Consider the following 20816-nt stretch of genomic DNA (forward strand, 5'->3'; position numbering starts at 1 on the left):
CTGGGCTTATATATTTCTTATAACTCCTCAGCAACTAATTTCTGATTTTGAGGAATGAATAGCTAAATCTAAGCTGGTCTTTTTAAAATAAAGAAAAATGAATGGATTCCTTCAACCAGCTCCATCTAATGTAAATAACAGAGTATTATTAAACAACATCATTTAATATTTGGTCTGAATACCCAAGACTGGAAACAAAGAATGAAGATTATGGACTGGTACCTAAACACCTTTGTAACTCAAACGTTTTAAATCTGAGAAAAGTAAGCAATCGCTGTGAATTAAAAAGTCTGTAAAACTTGGGAGTCCCTGAAGCATCCTATAAATCTTGTTTTATTAATATTATCTTATACCAATTCTAAGAAAATGGATTGACACAAGGTCACTGATATGAGGGACAGAGAGATCAGATAAAGAGCATAAGGCAGCTCATCATATGTGAGTGACTGACTTACAGCTACTTTTTTGCCTAATCAGCAATCATTAAAGGGTCTTTACTATTTATGACACATTCTCATTTCTTTAAGATTATGCAATATTATGTACAAAATAAACTCTTTATTATTATTTTAGAATATTAGATTATGCTGTTAGAGCCCCAACCTGAGCTGCAGTGATAGTTATAATAACTTACCAGCTGGGCTAGTAGAAACTCGCTGGGAAGGTGGTCTGAAGCCAGGTGCCTTAGAGTTGTCAGGGTGCACATTTTCCAAGTGTCCAAGTACAGAGTTATTTAGGAACGCTGACTGAACAGTGAAAGAGGCATCTGCAGCAACTCGTGAGGATAGTGGAGCATCTCCCCATCCCTGGTTAGCTGGCACCTGACTACTATCAAAAAGACTACTGAAGTGATTGAAAAGTGTGGCTGGGCCAAATGTCGGCGGCAACGATTTATTTGCTGGGTTAATGTGCATCTGAGAACCATTCATAATGTTCATGGCTGAAGAAAGCTGCACTGCAGCTGGTGGGCCTTGAGGTGGTGTTAAAGGAACTGGATTTGTAACAAAAATAGACTGGGGATCCTGGTGTATAGTAGCATTTGGAACCACGGAGTAAAAAGAACCTCTGGGCTGCATTCGATGAGAAACTCGAGGTGCTGGTACAGCTAATTGAGGTAAATTATTGTTATCCTGATTATCAGCAGCAACCAATCTTGGTGATGCCAAAGTCAATGGAGTAGGTTCTGAATTAGATGCAAATGGCATTGACATAGGACTTAATTCAGACACACTGGATGACTGCGCCTCCTCCTGTGTGTTGTTAGAAGGAGTGGGACTGTTGGATGGATGAGTTTCTGGAGCTCCTGGCGTGTTACTGGCAGAGCTATTACAGCTATTTGCAGTTGAAGATGGCGTACACAGGTTTGCCGTGGGTTGGTCCTGTGTGGACACTTTTTCTTTTGGGGGTGGCATGGCAGAGAAAGACTCCATCTTTTGTGAAGAAAGTTGTGCTTGAGGAGCACTTGTAGGTAGAAATGTGGTGGGAACTTGTCCACTAGTGATCGGCGCAGAAGAGACTGAAGGCAGGGAACTACAAGTGCTTGTCACAGAAGAAATCACTGTTGCTGGAGGACTTGTCTTAGGCACACAGGCAAACAACTGCTTTCTGACTGAGGAAGGAGTCCGGGTGTTAGTCACGCACAGTTGCTGACTGGCAGCAACTACAGAAGGGACAGTGATAGGACAACTGGCAGTGGCTAGTCCAGCAGACTCAGAGGGTAAAACAGTACCATTCTGGTTAGGTAGACGGCTTGTAGAATTATGCTTGGGAGAGCTATTTGCGTTGCCAGGATTCACAGGTCTCACTGGGAATGGTCCCCAAGTATTAGGAGAGGGTGAAAAGGTTCCTCCAAACTGGGCCATGGGTAAGCGAGGATGCCGAATCTGTTGCATAGTCTGAGCAGCCAGGAGAGCAAAATGAGGATGGGGATAGGCTAAGGGTAGAGAAACTGGGAAAGAAGAACGTACATTTGTTGGAACGTTCTTGTTAAGTTTATTAGTGGCCTGGAACGTAGATAATGTTGTTGCCTGTGAAGTTACAAGAGTTGGAGCACCTAAGGGAAATGCATTTTTACTGGAAGCTGCTGTGGTGCCTACTCCAGACGAGAAGTTTGCATGGATGGACTTGGTGCTGGTAGGTGTTCTGATATGATTTTTAGGAATCAAGTCTTCCAGTTCCTTAGCAGGATCTTGAATAAGTGCATTGATAAGTTGAACTGCATATCTTGTTGATTCTGTACCACCCCTGGGGAAAAAACAAAAACAAGATAAATAACATAAAAAAACAACCACAGGTAATCTTTGCCATGAAGGAAAATTCTTTATTCTACTATAACTAACAAAAGTATGCTTCTAATAAAATTTAATTTCTATATAGAACTAGCAATATACATTTTCTACAGTTACCTTATTGTGATCATTCTCTCGCCATTCTTATCTTTTTGCTTATCCACATCAATATGGGCACCAGTAACATCTTGTATTGCAGTGATGTTGCACCCTCCTCTTCCCATTATCCTGGAAACCACTGAAGCTGGAACAGATAATTTCTTTGACCTAAAAAACAAAGACAACACATGAGCTTAAGCGTTCAAATTTGCCTGAAATATCACACGTCAGCCAAACTGCAGTGACCATATGTATTGACTCTTTCTAAATTAAAATAATGCATACCATATTGTTAAACTTCATACTGAAAAACAGTGGCTAGCTTATCAATATCAACAAGTTATACTTAGCAGTAAAGAAGAAAGTCTCAGATCTGAACTACATAAAAAGCAATTCACAAGCGGAGCCTGGGACTTCTGCTTGTGTGTGAGGTGAGTGGTTGCCAGAGAGAAGACTAGAGGCTGATAATGGGATCTGACAAGATGGCCCGATGGCCCTGCAGGGTTATCAAAGAAACCCAGTGTTTGCTGGCACAACCAGATGAGGATAACACCCATTATTTTCAGGTGGTCATTGTAGACCCTAGAATTCCTCCTTTAAGGGAGAGACCTTTAAACTTGAACCTTCCTTCCAGAAGAATACCCAATGGCAGCTCCAAAATAATAAAAAATTATTATTTTAATGTAGACAAGTTGGGAAGAATATATTTAGATATTCTGAAAGCTAGAGCATGGAGTAGGCTATATGCCATGAATAATACTTAAATCTATCTGATCAAGTGTGCATCCTGTCTCCTGTTTTGAAAGACTTCTTTGCATTTATGGACACAAAATCTTGGAAATATTACAGAATAAAAGCCCAGAAACTTCAGTCCTTTGGTGATTAAATGCACATCTGCAAATCTATGTCTGTCCTGATTCCCTGTTGTAAAGTGTGAACAGAGGCTAGAAGTATCATCTGGATTGTGTATGACATTTAAAAGCAGCGACCTTTCGCTGCTTTTATTCATTCCGCCATCATGGCTTAAGTATAAGGCAGTGTGAAGGTAGTTTTCAGGGTTAGCTGCAGGAGTGTGGGTGTTTTTCTTTTTTTGAGGAGGAAGTTAGTTTTAAATTTATAGGCTCCTTTCCCCCCTTTTTATGATGATCTAATTGCATTAAAAGCAGATAATCAGTTTTTCAGAATATGCTCTCTAGCCAAGTCTAACTTTATTTAAACGTTATAAATAGATAAGCTAGATGTCTGAATCAAAATGGGACCATTAAACAAACATCATAACCCTAATAACATTGTGATTTGCTGTCAAGTATAGAATCTTCCCTTTAAGAAGAAACTTGTGGCCATTTTGTAAACTACATCTTATGTTTTTAAAAAATTTCTGTTTTAATAAATACTTTTTGTTATTCTAAATCTAATGTTTGTTGTTTCCTATAAAATATGCATGCAAAATTTATACATTACTTCTAATTTTGCTTTAGCCTACAGCAGGGGTCCTCAAACTATGGCCTGCGGGCCACATGCAAATACAAATATTGTATTTGTTCCCATTTTGATTTTTTACTTCAAAATAAGATATGTGCAGTGTGCATAGGAATTTGTTCATAGTTTTTTTTAAAACTATAGTCCGGCCCTCCAATGGTCTGAGGAGGAATGGACAGTGAACTGGCCCCCTGTTTAAAAAGTTTGAGGACCCCTGGCCTGTAGTTTAAAATAATAACTACATTCAAATTATTCATTAATTAATTGGTCTATGTAAGTTAAAAAGATAAGACTAATTTTTCTTACCTTCGTACAACTTCTTTCCACCCTTCTTCTCTTTTTTGCCCCCTTTTAGGGCTAGTCAGATTCAGCTTTATGTTTGGAGAGTTTAATGGCAATGACACTGACTTATAGCTTGTTGTTAAGGAACTAGAATTCACTTCACCTTCAGGTCTGAGAAGAGAGAAATGGCAAATCCAATAAAAGAAAAATTTTAAGTTAGAAAATCAAGAGATTATTATGGACATTATGCTAAAATACTTGAATTAAAATTTGGCACATCAAATTATCAACAATTCAGAAAAATAGAAATAGGACAAAGAGTCCAACATCTATTTTAGTATAAAAATGGACTTGGAAGTCAAAAGTTGTACTATCCTATATAATAAAACCCTAATATGCAAATCGACCGAATGGAGGAATGATGAGAGGAATGACTGGTCGCTATGGTGTGCACTGACCACCAAGGGGCAGATGCTCAACGCAGGAGCTGCCCTCTGGTGGTCAGTACGCTCCCACAGGGGGAGAGCCGCTCAGCCAGAAGACAGGCTCACGGCTGGCAAGCACAGTGGCGGTGGTGGGAGCCTCTCCTGCCTCCACTGCAGGTGGGTGGTAAGGAGCAAGGGGTCTCGGACTGCGAGAGCCCAGGACTGTGAGAGGGATGTCTGACTGCCATAAGGGGATTGGGCCTAAGCCAGCAGGCGGACATCCCCTAAGAAGTCCCAGACTGTGAGAGAGGGTGCAGGCCAGACTGAGCCCGCTCTCCCCCCCACACACACAAATTTCATGCACTGGGCCTCTAGTAATCAATAAAAGTGATATAGTGAAAATCAAGATATTGCTAATATTTTCAACTTCAAAATGAAATCATAAAAATTTTTAATAATCTCATTTTATAATTAGCACATTAGGACATTGATAAATTTCACTTTTGAATACTGAAGACAGATAATGAGATGGATTTAAACTGTTAACACAACTTGTGCTTGAAGAATAAACCTCAACTTATTGTGCCAAGCATGGAAAAACAACAACAGGTGGATGTCGAGTTAACATATTAGAAAAATTTACCGTGTTTGAGTTTTAGAAGTGGCAGTACTTATTTTTTCTTCTTGGGAATGGAGTAGCAGTGAGGGGTATCTCCTATCACCAGAGGAATTCACATCCATACTGAAGTTTAATTCTTGGCTTTTACCACCACTGCTACTCTCACTGTTGCAATCTGTGCTGTCCAAGTTATCTGAATCACTGTTCCCTCCTGCACCACCACCTCTGGGTTCTCCATTTATTTTATTTTTGTCTGCCTTTTGCTGTGTTAAGGATATATGTTGTTCTGGTAATATTAAAGGTGCAGTGGGAGGGGTTTCTTTTGTTTTGTTCTTCTTATTTTTCCTATTGGTGCTGGGGGTTGTCACCACATTAGCCCTTTTTTTCCCAAACGCGTTTGTGAATGTTGCAGATGTTGCAGAGATTCCAATTGTGGTGGTGGTGGTTGCACTAGGAGGTTCTATGGGAACTTCTTGCTCCACTGAAATTATCAAAAAGGATAAAGATCACATTGAGAGTCACAGATCTCAAAATAAATTATTACATATATACCTGTAACATTTCATAATAAGTTAGTCCTTTACTCATATTTTCCTTATACCTATATTTACTAGTAAATAAAGAAATCTTGCCCTTGCTCAGTGGTTAGAGTGTTAGCCCAAGGACTTAAGGGTCTTTGGTTTGATTCCAGTCAAGGACACATACATCAGTTGCAGGCTCGATCCCCGGCCTGGGTCAGGGTGTGTGCAGGAGGCAACCAATTGATGTGTCTCTCTCTGTCTCTCCCTCTCCCTTCCACTCTCTCTAAAAATCAATGCAAAAATTTCCTCAGGTGAGGATTAACAAAACAAACAAAAAAGAAATCTTTACTGTTATTAGAACAAATATACTATATCTTATTTTGATGTCTAAACTGGTATAAAACATTCATACAGTTAACACTTTTAAGATCTGAAATGTTAGTCTCATGAACTAACCAAAAATCACAATATAGTTTAAATTTAGAAAAAATTTCAAATAGGATTTTAGAATTAGAATTCAAATATAGCAAGATTATTTGCTTACTACAAGCACTGTATAATAAACAACTCTTTGCGAATAATAAAACCCTAGTGCTGTAGAGCTTTGCGTCTGAACCTTAGCTAAAAATTTATTGAGGAAACAGACCTCTCCAATTTTCCAACAGGGGGTGAGGGGGGAGGAGAGAGCAGAGAGGAACCTGGCATACCTCTTTCACTGTATTGTTTTCAGGACATACACGTTTTACAGGGAGACTTAAATTACAATTGAACTTCCTCAATTAATATGTTTGTCTCCCCCCCCTCCTATTTCTCTATATCACTTTACAATGTAAAATGTTTAGAAATATTTACTATGAGTCAATTGTCAATTTCAGATTAAAGTAATTGAATATTTAACTAGAATTAATTACATCAAAGGTATTCAAAATGAAGTTGCTAAACAGGAGAATTTTATCACTAATTTGATGGGTCATTTCTCACCATCTTCATCATTTTCCTCTTCATCTTCATCCTCTGGTAGTTCTGAATTCTCCTTAGGTTTGTTTTCTTCATCTTCTTCCTGCTTCCTTTTCTGCTCCTCTTTTTTCTTTTTTCTCTTTTCTTTTCTTTTCTCTCTTTTAGCTGCAAGAGCCTGCTTTCTGCTCTCCTCTCTTGACTGAAATAAAGATGTATCATATTATCAACAAAGCAATAATTTAAAATCAAGAATGAAATGATATTTCTGTTTATGATATGAGGAGTTTCCCATGAATATCAGTTTCAAAACACATTTATAAAAGCAACAAAAGAAAAAATATATCGCTTCTCGGCCTTTTGGCTAAGATCAAGTGCAAAAGAAAAAATAAATAAACCGGACTTCATGAGAAATAAAAGTTTTTGTGCTTCAAAGGAACCATCAAGAAAGTAAAAAGACAACCCTTAAAAAGGAAAAAAAATTTCAAATCATACATCTGGCAAAGGACTATATCAAGTATACAGTAGTCTCCCCTTATCCATAGTTTCATTTTTTGCAGTTTCAGATTTTTGCATATGGCCTGCAAAGCCTAAAATATTTACTATGTGGCATTTTATAGAAAAAATTTGCCGATCTCCTATGTTAATAAGAAGGGCTGAGGACTGAAAGAAAAGACTGTATTTTCAATTAAAAATCATTTCATCACTCTGTTGCCATAAATCCAGTGGGCTATTTAGGGAATTGCTGACCATGTATGTCCCTGGGTAGTTACAAAAAAATAAAAATTAGGATGGGACCTTAGCTGTCATCTAACTTCAAACTTCTTTTTATTTAAAAATGAAGACAGCTTTTTTCCTTCTTATTTTAACTGTAATCAAGTTTATCATGAAAGTACTAAAATTTAATTCCCTAATTATTAAGACTTTAACGTTTACAGTTTTTCCCCTATTATAAGCAATACAACAATGAATGACCTTATATACATTCACATCTTTGAGCATTTGTCTATCTATCTTAGATAAAATTTCTATAAGTGGAATGGCTAGAATAAGGGTATTCACTTTTTTAATTAATTAATTTGTCAAATACCTCTGTTAATAGTTATACTAATTTATACCATACATAAAGAAATCATACTAGAGTGCTAATTTCTCCATACCTTTGCCTCAACAGCTATTACCAGACCTTTAAATTTTGACAGTCTGGTAAAAAAAAACTTAAATCACTCTTTTATAGTGCATTTCTTTATTTATAAAGTTAGGCATTCTCCATCTATTGACCATCTATATTTATTTTTCTCTGAATCATTCCTTATTCTGAGCAAGTTCTCTTTTTCTCATTGATTGGTAAGCAATCTTTCCTTCTGTTTTTAGCTTACAAGTTTTATTTTGTAATTTTTAAACTAAGAACTGGCATTTTCCAAAATGATTGTATCTTTTTTCTTCGTTTAATCAACAAAATATTTTCAGGTTAAGCTATCTCTTGCATTCCTAGAATGACTATTTGATCATGGAGTTTGTTCTTTTAATATAAATTCTGGATTTAATAACAACATCCTCATTTCCCTGGTAAACAGACTGAGCCTCAGAAAAGTGATCTTGTTTATTTAACTTTTTCCATTTTACCACACATTCTAGGCTATCTGACACTTAGTCTTTGAGGATATAATAAACCACTTATAGCCCAGATCTTATAATAAACAAATGACTTCCAATGTTTTACTAAATTTTTCTTAGACTAATATTAAAACCACTTAGGCAGTAAGTATCATTTGGTAAATTGTGATATGCTTGAAAACTAGACCTCACTTATATGGTTCAAAATATTTTTTATGAATGACAGGTTCAAATTAAAAATTAATCTACTAATCATTTCCTTTGAAAAATATTTTGTTCAAAATATTGGTCTATAGGTGGCAAATTTACCTTAGATTTTCAATATTTTTATAAGGAAAATTATTTTTCCCACTCACCTTTTCCAGATCAAGTTCCTTTAAAAGAATACTTGCATTCTTGTTTGCTTCCGCAGCCTGTTGGTCTTTAGCCTTCACAATTGTCTCAACACATTGATGACACTTTTTCAACAGTTCCTATAGTGAAAAATGGAATTATTTCAATGAAGGAACATGTAACATACTAGGCCAAATAAGACGAGCTGATTAGCATACCAAAATCCAGGGCTTAATTCAAATAAATAAATTAAATTATCCTTTGAGTCTAGTCATGAATCAATCTTCAATTAAAATAAGGAACTACTCCCTAAAAACTTTATATGTTCTCAGAAAACTTTCTAAATTGGGCTAATGGTCTAGTAATAAATTTTGGCTGCAGTCACTGTAATTATGGTTCAGAAAAGTAAGGGAATCATTTATCAGAAGTATTATACCCAGCCCTAACTGGTTTGGCTCAGCGGATAGAGAGTCGGCCTGCGGACTGAGGGGTCCCGGGTTCGATTCCGGTCAAGGGCATGTACCTGGGTTGCGGGCACATCCCCAGTGGGGGGTGTGCAGGAGGCAGCTGAATCGATGTTTCTCTTTCATCGATGTTTCTAACTCTCTATCCCTCTCCCTTCCTCTCTGTAAAAAATCAATAAAATATATTAAAAAAAAAAAAGAAGTATTATACCCATTCTCTATTTATAAATGGAGAAACTAAAGTATAGAAAGACGAGGTGGTTAGTCTCATAGAGGACAAAAGAACAGGTCCGTAACTGCACATTTTAGCACATAATTCCACAAAAAACAAAAATGTGCTCCAATAGCATATTAAACCTACCTTATCTGTAATTGTTGCTATGTATCTCATGCATTCTATATCAGAAGGGAACTGATTGACTTCTTTCACCAAATATTGAACAACTTTTACATGACCCTGTAAAGAGTACAACAGAAAGCACACCAAAAAATCTCTTAAAATTTCTCCATATGCTTAAAAACTTAAGAGTAAAAGGTATATTAATACTTTAAGATAGTTTATTAAATTACAAATTGAAATTATAAAAATAAAATCAGTGTTGAGTTTATAAACAGAAAGATAAGTACAACATGCTCGGGAATATATGGTGGACCAAAAGACATTTCTCCTGAGTTTAATATGCCTATTTTCCATGGAAAGTAGAAAAGTTTTTGTAAATTAGTCCTAAAAACAAAGAGGATGTTCTAGATTCCAAAGCATTATTTTGGCTCTCACCTTACTAAACAAGGTAGATTGCCTACATTTATCTGAGTCCTATAACTTGACTCTAGAAAGAACACTTCCTAATTGTCATTATCAGAGAATGAATAATTTGTAATCAATTCTATTATAAAATAACCAAACTTGCATAGTTTCCCCTCCTATTAAGGTTCTAAGACATCCTCAAAAATTGGTCTGGTAGTGACACAAAACAGAAAAGTGGTTGCCTTCAAAGCAGGGAATTAATTGAACACAGGCACGATAAAACTTTCTAGAATGATGGAAATATTTTATATCTTTATGGGGTTTGAGTTACATGGGCATATGCATTTATCAAAACGCATTAAACTATGAACCTCAGACTTGTGCATTACACTGGATATAAATTATACCTCAATTAAAAGGAAAGAAAATTTTGTAAAAAGAATTAAGTCTAGAAAATATCTTAAGATATTTTTCTAAGACATATAACTTATACTACTCTCATTCAATAGCTATTTAGTTACCAGCTATTATGAGTTAGGCACTGTGCTAAACAACTGGGTATGAACAGTGGTGAAAAAGTCATGAATCTTATTGTTCATGGATCTTCCAGCCTAGTTGAGGAGATAGGCATTAAAAAAGTAAACATGTAGCCCTGACTGGTTTGACTCAGTGGATAGAGCGTCGTCCTGCGGACTCAAGGGTCCTGGGTTTGATTCCAGTCAAGGGCATGTACCTTGGTTGCAGGCACCCAGTAGGGAGTGTGCGAGAGGCAGCTGATCAATGTTTCTCTCTCATCGATGTTTCTACCCGTCTCTCTCCCTTCCTCTCTGTAAAAAATCAATAAAATACATTTAAAAAAAAAGTAAACATGTATTTGAACATATAAACTACACATTTGGATGAGGAAAATAATAGTGTACTATAAAAGAGAAGAGGGACCTTTTCAGATTGGGTGTTACAGAAGAACTCTTAACATTTAAAATGGGAGCTAAAGGGTAAGTAGAAGTGAGTCAGGTGATGCAAGGGAAAGACATTTTGGGAAAAGAAAACCAGTGAGAAAAAGACCTGAGGCAGTTAAAAATTTATTGCTGAAGTGTAGTGAGCCAAGGGGAAGGGTAGTATAAATGACTGGTCTGGGGAGGCTGGCATGAGCCATATCCTACAGGGCTTTGTAAGCCATGTTAAGTCATTTATAGTTTATCATAAATGTAATGGGAGGGCTTTTAAAAATATAACAGATAAGTGAGCCTTTATATATATATATATATATATATATATATATGGTATAATAAGTTTTTATTAAAGAGTCCACTCATTTTTTTTCCTCCTGAGGTAGAGAAGATATCCATCTGCATATAATAACTGCCCTTAAATCTAATGCTTTATGTACAATGACATAACAAAACTAGTCTAGACACGAGTTAATCTAATAAAGTTGCTTGTAGTGAGCTACCATATAGCTATTAGATCTGGCTACAAAAAGTGAAAATATAGCAGTTATTTGTATATAGATTTATAGTCATTTATCCAATTTATCTTTCTTATATGGTTTTAACTTAGAATTGATTTAAAATTATTAAATTTTATCCCCCCTCACCCATATCAAATTACCTTCCGAAATGCTGACATAAGAGGTGTGATTTTCCGGTTATCTGCAGCATCCACATCAGCACCTGCTTGCACCAGCAACTGCACCACATCAAAATGTCCACCATTGGATGCCAACCAAAGTGGTGTGTTTCCCTTCTTATTATGAACATCAATATGGGCTCCTCTATAAAATCAAAAGATGTTAATGTAGTTTGTTTCCTATGAGAAGAGGCAAACTTTTTCTATTTTTCTCTATTTGTCTTTTATCTGTTACAAAATATCATGTAAACAATCTGTTCTTTAAAATGTCAGTAAAGTAGAACAATTTTATTAGCTTTAATGGCTCTGGAAAGTGAAAGCAGAAAGTTCTATATATAAATAAAAAATTTACCCACCTACTAATGAGGAGCTCACAAAATTTATAGTGACCTTTGTCCGCTGCTATTGTTAAAGCAGTATCTCTTGAGGAAGGCACAGGGGGGGCATTGACGTCGGCTCCTTTATCAAGGAGAACTCTCCCAACCTCGGCATACCCTCCAGAAGCAGCTTCCATCAAGGGGGTAAGACCAGTCTGTTTAAACCAAAAATTATTCAAGTAAATTAATATAACTTTTCAAAAGGCTAAAACAATTGATTTGTGTTTTCTATTTGTTATTTTATCTCATAAAACAGCTAAGCAATATTCACAATCTTAAATTTCACTAAACAGCAAGTAAAAATTGTTAGATGCAATTAGACAAGCTAGAATGAATTAACTTATACGACCACATGCTAAATTAAAACAAACAAAACAATTTTATAACTTCTATACTGTTATAAATTTATGCATGAGACCTTAACTTCTCTGCACAACAAATAAAGATATTAAAAATGAATAAAAAGCAAGTAAAGCACAATGTTTAATGGGAAAACTTTTTTTAGATAATACTTTATCTGAGAACGCAGTTTGCTAAATACCTCAGGGTAAATTCTTTCAATCCTATTCAAATTTAGGTAAAATAGATTGAAATATCATATATTTTATTCATGTCTTTTGTTCATGACATTTTTGCCAAAAGATATTTCCTACTGGTAATATTTCTAAAGTAAGATGATTCATCTAGGACTTCTAATAATCAAGTGGGTCACACTGAGTATCTGTAATATAAAAGATAAACTGGATAGCAGGAAAGGCTCATCTCTCTTTGTGCAATGAAAAGTTTTAATGAAATTCAGGGAGAAAAAATGAGATTTTCATTCAATCCCTTCCAACTTGAAATGACTACCAGCTTGGCAATTGTCTGATTATTAAGAATTTTACACAAGTTACATTTTTCTAGAGTTCTAAGTACTTAATAGTTCTAAGCCAAAAAAGAATTCGAAACACTGACATACTCTTACTTTCTGAATGCTAAATAGTCATAAAATTGTCAGAATTTGGCTATCTTAAATTTATAATCTATGCAGTAATTTAAAAAAATTGATTTCAGAGAGAGGAAGGGAGAGAGAGAGAGAAACATCCATGTGAGAGAGAAACACTGATTATGATTAGTTGCCTCCCACACACACCCTGATCTGGGATTGAACTCACAACCTGGGTATGTGCCCCAACAGGGAATTGAACCCGCCACCTTTTGGTGTACAGGATGATGCTCCAACCAACTGAGCCACACTGGCTAGGGCTGTGCAGTAATTTTTTGGATTGGGGTTTTTACCATTGGTAAGCACATGCCTTATTAAGGCACACGCCTCTTTAAAAATCTACATTAATGGGCTCTATAAAATAATCTTACTACTCAAAAATATCTTACTATAAAATAATATTACTACATTCAAAAGCTGCAAATTAGAAGATTAAGGGAACCACTCAAACCTGAGATTGAAAAAAATACTGATTCTATTTTCTTCACTGTCACTGTCCTTAATAAAAGTCATGAATAGTGATAATGTGTTACTGACCACTGTATAGCACAATTCTCCAATCTTGCATTAGGGCATCAGTTTTAAGTTATGACAATTTAAAACAGTACATCAATTTGAGTTGAAATGCTATTCTTCTTCTACTAGAAATATATCTGATGTAGTTGACAAATTATAAAGTGCTTACCTTTGCTCTATGCTCAACATTGGCTTTTCGGTCCAGAAGCAAACTCACTACTTCTGCTCGACCTTGAAAACAGGCCAAGGTGAGAGCTGTGTTCCGATTGGTCTCTATTTGGGCGTTAATGTCTGAACCCATATCAAGCAACAATTTCACTGCAGGAACATGTCCATTCATTGCAGCCAACATCAGGGGAGAAATACCTAGTTTACTCCCAGTCCTCAGGGGGGAAATTAGAAAATTAAAATATGTTACCTGTTGTTTTTTTAAAAAAGCATAGAGAACGTAAAGGATGAAAATGTTTCAGTAAAAAGAAACCAATGAATGATTTTATTTGTTTAGACTAATAATTAGAAATAGGAAAATCTTACAATTTACAACATAATCCTTATTTAGAGTTATAAATTTTCAACTATACATAACCACGTACTTTCTGAAGGAGACCTCTTTAAAAATAGTCACCTTAGTTGAAATAATCTGTGATTATTTATAAGCACATTACAGGAAGAACTGTTGGCTCTTGTAACTTTAATACTATCTTAATTAAAAATGGTGTCTATCCAAATATTTAGGGGAAGACACTTATTCTAAGTAGTAACTTATTAATCATGAGTAAAAAACGAGATAGGTGATAGATACCTTGAATTAATTTCTGCCCCAGCATTAAGCAGAATCTTAATGATATTGACATATCCTCCAGATGCAGCTAGACTCAGTGGTGTATAATCAGACACATTCCTATGTTCTTTATTTGCACCTCGAGCCAGCAACAAATCTACCACCTACAAAGTAAAATGTGAACAGAGAATTCCAGTTTACATCAAGGGCTCAATTTATCATTAATTAGACTTTGTATATTCAAATATCAGCATTAGGGAAATGGATTCAATTTCACATCAAGGAATTCAGAGGTTTGAAATCCCAATTGTACTGAAATCAAAAGTTACTCTTTCTATTCGTCAATTGTTGAGTAACCATTTGCATTTCATATGTGTTAGGATTGTGGTTCACTCATCATAGGCATATTTAAAATATATGGAAACATATTTACAAAATGAAAATTAACATTAACACACCTCCTGACGTCCACCAGAACATGCCAATGAAAGTGGAGTATCCTTAGTTCGTTCAGACTGTGCTTCTATATCTCCACCTTTATCCAAAAGGATTTCAACAACTCCAACATGCCCTGCTGTTGCCGCCAGGATCAGTGGTGTGAAGCCTAAATCAGAAAATAAAACTCTCAAACAAATTTGTGGTTTTTACTTATTAAGCCACTGCTTTTATTTCTTGATTATTTTAGTAGAGAAAGTCTTTAGGGCAGATACTTATAAGTATTTAACATAAAACTGCTCTAACCTCTAATTTGTGACAAAAATCCATAAACATCTATAAAAAGGAAATGCTAAGTCAAAGATAACTATTGCAGTTTATACTCATAGTGAACTTTGAAACCGCTGCATGCTCAACTTTTGGATTAAGGAGAAAGGAAACCTGTACTTCACTGATAATTTATACTCAAATTTCTGGAGAATAATTAGGCTCTGTAGATGAACAAATCTGGAATTTCAAATTGAAATATGCTTATCCATCTTTTCACTGAGACAGTCTAGAAACTACATAATGACAGTGAAAAAACTTGATGTAACTACACTCAGACTATTTATTTATTTATTTATTTATTTATTTATTTATTTATTTATTTATTTATTTATTTATAATTGACCTTAGAGAGGGAGGAAGGGAGATAGGAATATTGATGTGAGAGAGACACATTGATCAGTTGTCTCCCACATACGTCCCAACTGGGAATCCAACCCATGACCGTACATAGGATGATGCTCTAACCAACTGAGCCACACTGGCCAGGGCCAGACTTTATTTTTGACTGACATTCCTTACCTTTTTTGTCTCTGTGTTCGATTTTAGCATCTCGTGCAATGAGTACAGATACGAGTTCTTCATGGCCACCTGCACAAGCTAATGTTAATGCTGTGTCATGATTGCTCTCAGTCTAGAAGGGGAAAAAATAAATTAGATTTTGTTTTTTTACAATGGGGTTATCAATTGATGAGCAAATATTTTCACAATGAATATAAAATGATAATTTTCCTTTCCAAACAAAGAAAATAAAAATGTGCAAAATAAGTTTAAATAAAGCAATATACTCACATGTGCATCAATGTCAACTGAGGGATAGACAGGGGGCAATGACTGGGAAGCCACATTGCTTGGAGACTGTGAACAGGGTTCAGGTGTAAGACATTCTGTGGTCTGAGAGGAACTGTTTGAACCAGTGGGCACTCTGCTACTCACAGCTGAAAAACAATATCCATATTGCTGAATTCTACTAAAAGAGTAAAGTCATTTATAATATACAAAAAAATACAGAAAATATAAAATTCTGTATTAGTAATATAATGTAGTAACTAAATCCTAAGCTTTGGAGTCAGATGAACCTATTGGAGTTTCAATTTTTCTTAGGTGTAAAATGGGGAGAATAATAACAATACCTGCCTTGTAAGGCTGTTGGAAATACTCAGAATAATGCAGGTAAAATACTTAGTATAGTGTCTGTTATTGAGTGCAAATGTAACAAATGGTAGCCTTTTACATTGTTAATAGAGAAAAAATAGTTTCCTTTAAAAAAGTAAAGACTTTCTTAATTTATAAAAGGTAATTAGATAAAATATCCTGAGAACAATGCAAAAAAGGGGAGAACAAGTTAGAATATTTATCCCATTAATAGCAGAGAGCATTTTTTAAAATTCAATATTTGCTTTGAAAATTTGCCACAATGAATCAGTGTCTGAAAATCAAACTATTTTTCAACTGAACATTGAAACTTTTATTTTAGATCTCAAAATCTGGTGTTTGGAAACTTTGTTAATTGAAATGATACCTTTATGTCTATATATTTCTTACATTTCATTAGAGATGAAGTTTGCCTCATAGAGAGGGAAATAGGACCTATCTGAGAGGGATGCTGTGAATTGTCTGTGAGATAATTTATAAAAACATTTAACACAGTGTTTGGCATATAGTAAGTACTCAATAAATGTAATTATCAGATATTTTATAGAACTTTCAGTACTATTATTCACTAATTTGAAAAACATTACTACTTAAGAAGGAAAAAAGCTCAGAAAAACACACAATCATTAATAATATGGAAAAAGACAACAAGGCTTCAGTAATGTCAATAAACAAACTTCTATCACCCAGACTGAAAGTCAAGAAAACATATAAGTCTTAAAGGGAACTATAAGCATTTCAAATGTTAGAGAATATTTTCTCTCTAGAATTTTGATAGGACCCCAATCACTTGCTAAGGTGTTCACAAGTGTGAATGACTCAGTTTAGTATATTACTTTTAAAAATAACAAATTTTAAAAATGTTCAGATATGTTTCCATATGAGCTGTCCTCCCCATCAATATATATAAAATTATCTTGGCAATATGAATTTCTGCAGATTGTCACCACATAAGTATACATAATTTAAACTATCCATTTACAAATAGGAACGATTATTATATATATTTGTTTCACCTACAAGAACATGCAAATGAAAAAAAGTTTAAAAATTTTTATCATTTAATGAAATAAAAGCAGATATTTGTTATTCCTCCTCAAAACAGTTGATATATTTGGAAAATAGCTCTAGTAAGCAAGATTCTAAAGATGATACATAGCACCTTTATAATAAAATTTTTACACTGGTCTCATAATTATTAACATACACCTTATTGAAGAACTACTTTTTAATCATTATTAATTTTATTTATTCATGTTACCTCTTGTTATATGAAAAACAGATATTTAAAAAATTTTAAACATTTGACTAGAGTGCTGTGCCAGAATGTGATGTTATAAAAAGACTTCTTTACAGAGTTGACTTTAAAAAAATACTTTTGTGCATTTAAAAACTATGACAAAAAATGTGTTGTCACACCAACTATTGTACATTTTCTACATCATTATTTTAGAAACATTTTTTCTACCTTGCAATAATGACAATCAGCAACATTTCATAGAAGTGACTTTAATAGGCTTAATTACATACAAAAGTTATAAAGATAAAACTAGAAAGTAGCAAAGATTTAAAGGTACATGTGGAATAAAGGTTTTATTAAGATAAATTTACACCAAGACTATAACATTTTCATAAATCCTAAATTGTTTCCTACCTCTGAATAAAATGTCTCTGAAAATGACTATAATTACTATCACAAAAGTCACATAATTCAAATTAAATTTATGCACTACCCTAAAAAGGTGATAAAAGAACTAAGGATAATATTCTACCTAATTCTTTATAAAATTTAAGACAGTTTTGTAGGCAATATGGAAGATGATAATAAACCTTGCTATATAAAAACCTCAGATACTAGGTTTACATAAGCTATGTTGTAAGGTTTTAATAAATTAAATCACTATAAATTGTTTTATTTAATAGTAACTATTAGTTTCATATAAATAAATAAAAATCTATAAATAAAATATTAACATCTATTAGAGGAAATTATTATTTAAAGGCATTTTATTGTAAGTGCCCTAAAAAATAAGAGAGTTTCCTAATTACTCTTTTATTCTTAAGCCACATTGACTACCACAGTATTATTTAAAGTAAAATACTTTTGAATTGGAATTTGTTGTAAAGAGCCTATTAACATGCCAATAGCAATAACAATGTGCTAAAGTCACAAAAATACATTAGCCCTTATATGCACATCAAATCTTAATATAAAATAAGAAAATGTTATTTAATAGAATTTAGAAGTTTTGAGAAAATATCTTTAAGATAAATTGAGAACTTCAAGTTGAATCAGATGCAAGCATATTACATCTGTGGTTCTTAAACCTGGCTGAACTGACTTTTGACTCTTGTTACTTACTAGCAACTTAATTTCCATAAGCCTCAGTTTTTTAAAAGAAAAACAGGTGGGAAAAGTATTTTATAGGATGATTATAAATAGTTCATAAGACAATGTACATAAGCATTTAGCACAGAGCTTAGCGCATGGTAAGTACTCAATAAATTGAACAGATATTAGTTAATTTTTAGCCAATGTTTTTTATATATTCATAATGAAATTTTTACTAATGTTTCTAAAACTGCTCAATGGTCAAAGCTATTTTGAATTCTTTAAATTGCTTTGAATTCCCAGACCTCAGTTCTAGATATGTGAATCATGTAAAACTGAGGTCTGGACATGAAAATCACTTGTTATTATGATAAACTGTAAAAGTCCAATACTTTCAGAAGAAAAGGACTTGAAGAACCATGCTCCCAATCAAGATTTTACATACATTTTGTCTGGGACTAAATAAAATATGACACAAATAAGACTATATACTAAAAGACTAAGTTAGTCAGCTAATCAAGTTGTGACATTAATAAATTATGTATCTACCAACTCATCATGATAAATTTTGAGAATAAAACTGCATTAAAGAAAAAATACTCCTATATTTAAAGAGTAAATTTATTGCTGTTATAAATGAATATTTTCTGGAGTATAATTGCAAGATGTACAGTATTCTCTCCTTTATTAAATACAAGGCTTGAGAACTAGATTTAATTTAGGTAAAATTAATCACATCTTTGGTCTCACATATAATCCTACCAATTTCAATGTATCATACACTTGTAGAATTAGGTATTCACCATTCATCCTTGTCTAATTTCTTTAACCTTCAAGTAAAAAAATTAAGAGAAACCTGGGCTTAATGGAAGTTTTTTTATATGAACATAATTTTTATATTTATTGGCTGATTTACATGTTAAAGTTTATTAATAAAATAATATTACATAATATGGTGGACCAACTATCACTAGATATTAATGTCTAACAGAAATTAAATTTTATTAGTTTCTATTAACATTACATATCATTAAAAGATGTTTTCTAAATCAGCTTTTTGAAGTTTTATGTTAACTTTGTAAAAGACCACTTCAATTTAACAAATACTTTGGTGAAATAAAATTTAACCTCCCCTACAAAACTATCCGACCATCCATTTACCACCATAAAGTTCAAATCCAGAAGTTTACTTTTAGAGCTGTTTCTACAGTCTTTAAAAACAACAACCAAACAAGTCCTAAGTTACAACAATACTAGATCGATCAGTAATGTGGGTTTCATGATGTAAATTGAGTATTTAATTAGGAACATTACAATGCTATTTATAGAACCTTAAAAATGTTATTCCAGGATCACTAGTTTTATTATTATTATTCATAATCATACTGCACATTCCAATATATACTTTTTCCCAGATTAGAAATAAGAGCTATAAATAAACTCTGAGTTTATTTATAATTTATAACAACTCTCAATGCTAATGACACAAAGTTAATTTGAGTTAAATGGCTGTGGGCTTAAGATATAAAAACCTAAATTAAATAATCTAACTCCTTAAAACATTTCCCAGCATTTTTATTTTCTTTACAAAAACTAAGATATTCCTCCTCTGCACAGTGGTACCTATATTTCATATTAGAGGAGCCTCACAGGCTGTATTACAATTCTATAACCACTGAAAGTCATACACATGCCCCCCAAAATTCCTGATTTAAGTAATCTTATTCCACATTTTTAAAGATTCAGTAAAGATTAGGAAGACTAAAGACTCACAAAAGAAGAAAACTGGGATAGCATAATTGGGATGGGAGGAGGGAAGGAGAATATGACAAGAGGAAACAGACAACAGTTAAGGAAAAAAATTTTGCAATCGAGACAGAGGACTGGCCTGCCTTTGAATATCACTCCAGCTACATCTTAGTTCTTGGTCTTCATCCACTGTCAACAGCCATTCTGGCTGCATTTCTGAACTGGGCTCTCATGGAGGTGATACATTCACCAGCCATCTTTAGGAAGGTAAATGATTAATTGCACTGTTTTCCCACTGCTGCAAGGACAATGAAAGGGAAAGTAAACTTGTGTACCTCATTTCATATCTAGTTGTAATTTTCCACAAAAAAAAAAAAAGAAAAGAAACATACTTTAAGGTTACCAGGTCCTTTTTTATTTTTTATTTGTGTGTGTGTGTATTATGTCTGTCTGTGTGCTTTCATCAAGACAGTTAATATAAAAATCCCAATCTCCAAATCATCATCAAGTTGACAATAATTTCTAACTTTAAATATTCTAACCACAAATACTGTATCAACATGGAATGTTTATAGTTTTCTCTGAACATCCCTTTCAATTATAAATATTTAAATTGATCTAATAAAATTATAAATAAAGAAAAAACAATGTGATTTAGAATTCTGATTTCCAAACATAAAAATCACTAGCAGGAAAATTTAATG

General features: G+C 33.8%; 1 protein-coding gene across 7 annotated transcripts in view; it reads right to left on the reverse strand.

The window, feature by feature from the left end:
- The window catches only part of LOC118657918 (ankyrin repeat and KH domain-containing protein 1), a 129534-nt gene that overhangs the window by 13693 nt on the left and 95025 nt on the right, over positions 1-20816 (reverse strand). For all 7 annotated transcript variants that reach the window (XR_004968142.1, XR_004968141.1, XM_036312626.1 and 4 more), the window contains 14 exons: positions 15669-15814; positions 15399-15510; positions 14573-14718; positions 14136-14278; positions 13503-13716; positions 11812-11987; positions 11438-11600; positions 9443-9538; positions 8641-8757; positions 6695-6869; positions 5217-5673; positions 4173-4319; positions 2406-2555; positions 635-2244 (listed from right to left, as the gene is read on the reverse strand). Coding sequence is in view for 5 of the 7 variants with exons in the window: in XM_036312626.1 (XP_036168519.1) it covers positions 635-2244; positions 2406-2555; positions 4173-4319; positions 5217-5673; positions 6695-6869; positions 8641-8757; positions 9443-9538; positions 11438-11600; positions 11812-11987; positions 13503-13716; positions 14136-14278; positions 14573-14718; positions 15399-15510; positions 15669-15814 (3852 nt within the window). In the remaining 2 variants the exon portion in view is untranslated. The remainder of the gene's footprint in view (positions 1-634; positions 2245-2405; positions 2556-4172; positions 4320-5216; positions 5674-6694; positions 6870-8640; positions 8758-9442; positions 9539-11437; positions 11601-11811; positions 11988-13502; positions 13717-14135; positions 14279-14572; positions 14719-15398; positions 15511-15668; positions 15815-20816) is intronic.

Source organism: Myotis myotis, unplaced genomic scaffold (genome assembly GCF_014108235.1).
Source record: "Myotis myotis isolate mMyoMyo1 unplaced genomic scaffold, mMyoMyo1.p scaffold_m19_p_6, whole genome shotgun sequence".
Classification (NCBI taxonomy): Eukaryota; Metazoa; Chordata; class Mammalia; order Chiroptera; family Vespertilionidae; genus Myotis; species Myotis myotis.